At 39.8% G+C, this 7,435-nt stretch overlaps 2 protein-coding genes across 7 annotated transcripts in view; both read left to right on the forward strand.

The window, feature by feature from the left end:
* Window positions 1-318: 318 nt before the first annotated feature.
* LOC112460183 (protein-L-isoaspartate O-methyltransferase domain-containing protein 1-like) lies at window positions 319-4,875 on the forward strand. Of its 2 annotated transcripts, XM_025024769.1 has the most exons (6): window positions 319-629; window positions 859-959; window positions 2,486-2,820; window positions 2,883-3,017; window positions 3,093-3,344; window positions 3,440-4,875. In XM_025024769.1, the coding sequence occupies exons 3-6, from the start codon at window positions 2,514-2,516 to the stop codon at window positions 4,438-4,440; spliced, it is 1,695 nt and encodes a 564-aa protein (XP_024880537.1). In that variant the 5' UTR covers window positions 319-629; window positions 859-959; window positions 2,486-2,513; the 3' UTR covers window positions 4,441-4,875. The 2 variants fall into 2 exon arrangements, with proteins under 2 accessions (XP_024880537.1, XP_024880538.1); XM_025024770.1 differs by lacking the exons at window positions 319-629; window positions 859-959 and adding an exon at window positions 1,058-1,174.
* A 1,452-nt stretch (window positions 4,876-6,327) lies between these two features.
* LOC112460187 overlaps window positions 6,328-7,435 on the forward strand; it is a 31,943-nt gene continuing 30,835 nt past the window's right edge. The window contains exon 1 of one of the 5 annotated variants that reach the window (XM_025024781.1): window positions 6,328-6,419. The gene's annotated coding sequence lies outside the window, so the exon portion shown is untranslated. Of the gene's footprint in view, window positions 6,835-7,435 lie in introns of all 5 variants that reach the window. The other 4 variants (XM_025024776.1, XM_025024777.1, XM_025024778.1 and 1 more) reach the window with 4 other exon arrangements.

Raw genomic sequence — 7,435 nt, forward strand, 5'->3', positions numbered from 1 at the left:
TCGACTGTGATTGGTCAATTTCTTAAAGATTACGGCTTAAATTAACGGTTACGGCCTCTATAAATCAGCCTTTACACATATGTACATCTCAAGTTTAATGAACTTTGCTCGAGCTCTGATTGATCAAATTTCAATCCACCAATCCGTAGTTTACTGATACGGGCTTTTAACGTTTTTGGGAGTCTTTCTTTTGGATGAGGCTTTTGATAGCTGGAATCCGACGTCCGACAAACTTCCTCGATAATCTGCAAGGGGGCGTTAAAGTGCAAAATTCTTTTAGGCTTCGTATCCGTTATGCACAGTCTTGAATGACATCTCGTCGCGATGTTGTCGATGGTTTTGCCCAATGGCGTAGGAGCGTCGAATGTCGATCGGTGTTCAGCGTGTTTTGCAGTATCAGCTGATGGACTTGATGAACTCTTCCGCGTTGTAAAAAAAAGGGGAAAAAACACAAGTGCCGCCGTGGAGTTCGGACCGTGGCAGTACGTCGAGAGCGCGTCGTCAATATTGTAATATGCCGACGCGTGACGTCGCCATCGAAGTAACGGCGCCGGGACAGATATTTCCGCTTTAACGGCTCGACGTCTCCGCGCTAATCCGCTGTCATCGTCAAGTTGTGTTTTCATTTGGTAGGTCCAGTCTGTAACTTTCCCGATGGCAGTGTCGCGACGCGTTACGACGTGTCGTCACTCGTCACGCAGCTTTAACGTTACGCGGCTTCGCCAACGTAACGTAACGCGTTAACGACGCTGGCTGCCGTTAGGAAATTATGTAGCTGCATGGCTAAAATAATCCTCGAACCTGCTTCTAAGGTTCCGAGGTTTGTAATTTTGCTCATCTATTAAACTGCGTTTGCAGACCCGCTCGTCGTTCGACGTGAGAAGGAGAGAGAGAGAGCGAGACGGAGACGGCGTCGGAGAGGGAGAAGGAGAGGAAAAGAGGTAGAGATAGAGTGAGAGGTGAGATGCAGTGTTATCGTAAATAAACATAAGTCTGTATCGCGTACCTTCTTCACATCACAGATCGCGGCGGGTTAATGCCGTTCGTTATTTTTAAGTGTGGAGAGCGCGCCGCGACGTCGTTTGTTGCATCATCGAGTCATTGTCGTGGATAATCGAATTGAACGATCGGTGAAGCATTAAACCGGATTAACACGGCGATCCTGGTTTAACGCGTAGGTTTTTATATTATTCACGTATTTATTCGCGATTAACGTTTTACATGTACTTTGACCCGACAAGTTATTTTTAAGACAATGTCCCGAGAACTCTGCCTGGATTTCCATATTGTCGTTTAATTGTTGAAAAGTATCCTGAATAACTAATGCAAGGGCTGATCAGTGTTGCATAAATGCCATAAATCATAAAAAATATTCGAATCGTAATCTTGCAATATAACTCATGTCTTGATTCTACTTCAGGTAGAACCAATTAATTCTGATTGTGAGTCAGAATTTTCTTGCATATGTTATATAAAAATAAAAAGTGATATGCTAGATTTTACATATATATCACTTATTTATGCTGCAACAATGACATAATTAATGATGGTCATTTTTGAGTTATTTGCAAAAGAATGGTGAGAATATGGCTAGATACTTTTGTTTCTCTATAATCAGTTATTACACCAAAATAGCATTTGAAAATAATATTACAAAATTTTAATGTCTTAAATATTTAAAACGTTTAAACGTATTTATTAGAAAACTTTCTTTTTTGAATTATGTGGCAACAAATGAGCGATATATACATGTATAGTACTTCACCTTCACACATACACGCACACACATACAGAGAGAGAGAGAGAATACACATATGACGTGTCAATATATTTATAAGTATAACTTACTTGTTACTTTGAAAAATAAGTTTCTATTTATTTACTTGCTTTGCTGAAGCAAATATATTATCTAAACAAGGATAATTAAGCCTGTACATATCAATATCTTTTTGCTCGTATATTGTTTTACTCACGTCTAGTTTAATCCTAATTGGATTGATAAACCATAAAGATCTTAGACCTTAACAATATTATGAATACTTTATTTCAAAGATAATTTCTATAAAAAATAACAAAAGGAGGTCAATATCTCTGGTTCAAGACTAATCAAGATACCAAGCTATTTGATCATGCTTATCTTATCATAAGAATGAGAGAAATATAGAAATTTCGCTTTCTCCAAAGGTCGCCGTTGACTATTAGAGTATGAATCTTGTGTTAGACGTTCTGCAGAAAGATTCAAAAGATTTTATTTAGATAATCAACATTTGGGAAAGAAAAATTCAAGTAACCTAATACTATGAATATATTGCGAATATTGTATCCGCACTTGATAGTCCTTTCCAGCTTAAATATCTTTGTTTATATTTGTTTATAAACAAGCCATTTTTTATCTAACTTTCTATTAAGTTCTTCTATTTCTTTGCTAATTGTTTGCATAATAATATAATAATAAATTGATATATATTTATTGGATTTGTTATAGAATACTTAATATATACATAGATATAATCATGGGAGGAGCTGTAAGCTGTGGGCAAGACAACGATGAATTAGTGGATAATTTAATGAGTTCGGGATATATCAGAACGAAGAAGGTCGAACAAGTTTTTAGAGCTATAGATAGAGCAGACTACGTTCTGTCTGCTTATCGAGAAGGCGCTTACAAGGACCTAGCTTGGAAACATGGAAATATACATTTATCAGCTCCCTGTATATATAGCGAAGTGTTGGAAGGACTTAGTTTAGAACCTGGTTTAAGCTTCCTGAATCTTGGATCGGGAACTGGCTACCTCAGCACAATGGCGGGACTGTTGATAAGTAAGGAAATTGCTGCTTTGAAAATTAATATCGAATGTGTATATCTTTTGTATCTTTTCCAGAACGACACGGTGTAAATCACGGTATTGAGTTACACGAAGATTGTTTAAGATATGCGTACGAAAGATTGGAGGAATTCAAGCAAACGTCATTGGCTTTAAATGAGTTCGATTTCTGCGAACCTGTGTTCATACAAGGTAAGACAATTTCTTCGATCTTAGCAAGATGACAATGGATTTATGACAAATATTACATAATAATATATCCAACAGGAAATTGTCTTAGCATTATACCTGGCAAACAATACGACAGAGTGTATTGTGGCGCAGCGTGTCCTGAAAGCCATGAGGCATTTATCAAGCAATTCGTTCGCGTTGGCGGTATACTGGTAATGCCTTACAAAGATCAATTGCTACGTATGCAAAGAGTGGATGAGAACACATGGTTGCAGAACACAATGCTTCCTGTATCTTTCGCGACTCTAGTCGTACCTCCGTCCTCGGAACACAATTTATTTCACCTGCGTACGTACAGTTCATAAATATATATATTTTTTTATTTGTTCAAACATTGATTTTACGAAAGTTATTTACATCACTTTTGAAATTCTATGTTGCAGCGGAGTACAATCCCTTATCTCTGCAAGAACTGTGTCGTGGTAGGATCCGACATCATCTACGTCATAATATTTGGTTAGAGCACCCCGAGCTCGAGACTGTGAAGCCTGTATTGCCGGTACAGCAGAGATCAACCGCGCAACAACATACCCTCCGACGTTTCGTAATACCTATTTTTGAGGAATCCGACGAAGCTTTAACCGACGATGAACAAGAAATTTCTGGACGGGCGCGTTTCTTGCTAAATGCGCATCTCGCCGATGCTCAGCCGGGCGAAGCAATCACGACGAGCTTACAACTGGTACGAGCGGTCATACAACCAAATCAGAACGGTGAAGACAGTGAAGAGACTCAACGGGTTTTGAATTTGCATGCCCACGAGAGCACCCGTGATATTGGTGTAAACACAGATTTCCCTGTACGCCAGCAGAGACGGAAATCCGCCGCGAGAAATGCTGTTTCGAGTACGAGCACGGACGACACGAGCGCGGGTCACAGCTCCTCTGTCGCCACAGACACGAACGACAACAACAATGGAGCGGAGGAGCGAAGTAAACGAGATGCGGAGAGATCTAGCGTAGCCGCGTACTCCAATATGAGCGACAGCGACAGCGACAGCGATGCCGAACAGGAGAACGCATTCGTGCAACGCAAGAAGATCGCGAAGCGCGAGAAAACTGACAGCGGCATAGTGGACGACGCGAATTTCAGCAACGACGACAGCAGCTCTAGTTCGAATACCAATCATTCAGACTCGGACATAACCGACACCACGGACGCGGGCGACGCGATGGACGTGGATTTGCCGGAGATTGCGATTTACAAGTCGTGCGGCGGTAACGCGTGTTCCCGCACGTCGAGAGGCTCTAATACCGGCAAGGACATAACCGTCGCGCACTATATCGATAGCAACGCGTTCGCCGTTTACATGAAGGAAAAGATAGAACAGTTACCGTTGCCTTTCTCAATAAAGCTGTATATGAATTATAACCGGAAATTATAAGCGAGTCACGTTATTATTATTCTTATTTAAAAATATATATATATAACTTTTTATCACGCAACGATCTTACGCTGATTTTCTTTCTCTCTCTCTCTCTCTCTCTCTCGCGTATGCGTTTGTTCTTACGTAACTTACCGCACGAGTGTTCTAGGGTTCCGAGTGATATTTTCGAAACGAACTCCTTTCGTATCTAACGGCGCTACTTAACCGTCGCCGAGATATACTTATGCGGTCTGCAGATAACGATGAGTCACTGACGTACGACCTTTTCGTCAGTGCCGAGTTATCTATCGTTCCTACATCCTGCAACTTTCCTTTCAATCTCCTAGTTATTTTGACGTAACGAATAGAAACAAGGTATAAAATTGTACATGTATAATTGGGATATCTAGGGATGAGATTATTAAAAAGATTAAAGTCTCGTAATTTCGTATATATGATCTTTTATTTATTTATGATGTCTCCTACGAAATGTCTGCGTCACTTGAGACCCTCTACTCTTTAAAGACTAACTTTTTAAAATTCGATGCCATTGCATTCTGAGAATCGATAAAGAAAAATTAAGGAATTGAGAAAAGAATCGCAAAAATTAAGAAAACTGCGATTCACTTTGGAAGACCATGCTTTCGATATCGGTTCACAGCCGACATCAGAAGCTGTGATCCACATTGGGTCTGAGTTCAGAGTTTGTTTTCCAATGTGGAGTAAAAAAGATACTTTAAACTAGTGCAGCCAGTTTAACAATAGAAAACAGACCTAATTTATAATTGACGGCGCCAATTGATTTGAATTGTTCACACTGAATCATATTAGGGTGTTATTTTACGCAACATATCCTATATATCCCATACTTTCCATATTGTATAATCTAAAATTCTAAACATTTGTGTTGATTAAATTGATTAATTTAATAATGTGATCGTACTATTCTAGCTTCAGTTGAGACTGCATTTTAAGACCGTTATAGTAACGACGCGCGGTTTGCTAGGGTGAAATTGTACATCAAGAGACACGATAGTGACGATAGTATCTCGCACCTCGAGTACCTTTACGCGAGTCGGAGAGACTTTCAAGTATCCGAGATTATCGGATCTTATATAACGGCTGAATCGATCAAGTTCCGAGTAAGCTTAATCGATAGCTTAGATTTAAGTTATACGGCAAAAATGTTTTTATTTTTCCTGTACGTGCCCTACGAGCGAAGATTGCGACGCAAAGTTCGAATCTGGAAATTTATATTTAAGAAATGTCATCGTCGTCGCCCAGAAAATTTAAAATTCACGCGAATAATATTATTAGGCTACCAAGATCTAATTCTGACCGTAAATGACGTTTTCTCTAAATTGATGGTATATTATATCGGTCCTGTTTCACTTGTTATATTGTGAATTGTACTGAATTTCTCTCCATCGAGTCCCGACAATGACAACGACGTTTACACAGCGGCTTATAATCCGGTTTAATAACTACCGTATGCTATCCGATCCAAAATTGTTCTTTTTTTATCATAATGATCATTTAGATATATGAGCCTTTTTTGATACTTAAACTACATCTTTTTTGCTATATGTATAAATATAAACAATTGACTCAAATGTTATGAATATCAATAAAATAATAGGTTCTTATTTCAATGATTTTATAATCAAAAGAAGATAAATTTTGGATCAGATAGTATACAGTAGTTATTAAACCGGATTATAAGCAGTGTGTAAACGTAGTTATACCAATACTCGTGCGCACATACATACACACAGGCCACAGATTGGCACAGATTAATCTATGTGGAGACGTGGGGGTGCCTGAGGGGGTGAGCGCGCGCGCGGTCTCGCTGGAGGAGGCGGAGGAGGAGGCTAACGCCCGCAGCAGCCCGGTAGATCGCGCGACTTCGCGCGTATCCCGTGATAAGAGGCGAGAGGGACGAAGGACATCAGTATCCAACATCGGCGCGCGTGACCTCGGTCGCGAGCAGTTGCAAGGTCGTGCTAAGGTCGTTTATCGAGGTGTCTCCCTAGTCCCTCGCCACCGCCTCCGCCGCTCCTCCTGTCGAAATTGTCGAGCCGCGAATCGCGCATTTCGCGTTCCTCGCGAATCTCTCGACAATGTAGTCGATCGAGAGATGCGTAGGACACCCCCCCCATCCACCGAGGTTCGCGCTTTTGCGCGGTATTCGGTTCGCGGGTAAGCCCAACTGAGCGCAACATTTCTGATATCGACGTCATCATGCCGGAAAGAACCCCGTTGATGCGGAAAGAAACCCCGCGGAGGGCGATAGCCGATTGAACGACGAAGAGAAGATATATAGAGTCGTTAACCGACTCGCGAAAGGTCGTTCACTTGGAGTTGGAGGTGTCGCAGCAACGTCTCGCTCGAGCCGCGGGCAAGGTGAAAAAGGTGTCGCGTTGAAGAATGTTTACGCCGACTTATTATCAACCTGGGTCATCGCAGCCAATTCGCTATCTCGAGACAGATTGATAACTGATATATGAATATCTCTCGATATATGATTTTTCTCGAAAGTTTTCTAGACTTTTTAAAAAACATTATAATAAGTTGTATGATTATACATGATATTTCCTAAGTAAGTACAAAAAATTGGAGGGGATATTCCGTGGCTTATTTTATGGAGAAAAAGTTCTACAAATATATGTTCTAAATTGCTTTGTTTTCAAAATATAGGGTGTCAAAGTTGTGAAAAAGTATGAAAATTTTGAAAATCTGGAAAACGTTTGTAAAGATATTTTCAAATTTAGTATGCGTACATGTGGTAGTAAGAACCATTTTCCCGTGCCGATAAAAAACATTTTTAGAACATCCATGTATTTTGAAAACAAATTAAGCAGTTTAGGGCATACTTATGTTTATATAAGATCTTTTCTTGCTAATAAGCCACGGAATATTCCCTTCAATTTTTTTGTACTTAGGAAACACCCTGTACATAAATTTATTATTATTATTATTATTATTATTATTATTATTATTATTATTATTATTA

Source organism: Temnothorax curvispinosus, unplaced genomic scaffold (genome assembly GCF_003070985.1).
Source record: "Temnothorax curvispinosus isolate PA1 unplaced genomic scaffold, ASM307098v1 QBEX01010373.1, whole genome shotgun sequence".
In the NCBI taxonomy this organism is placed as follows: Eukaryota; Metazoa; Arthropoda; class Insecta; order Hymenoptera; family Formicidae; genus Temnothorax; species Temnothorax curvispinosus.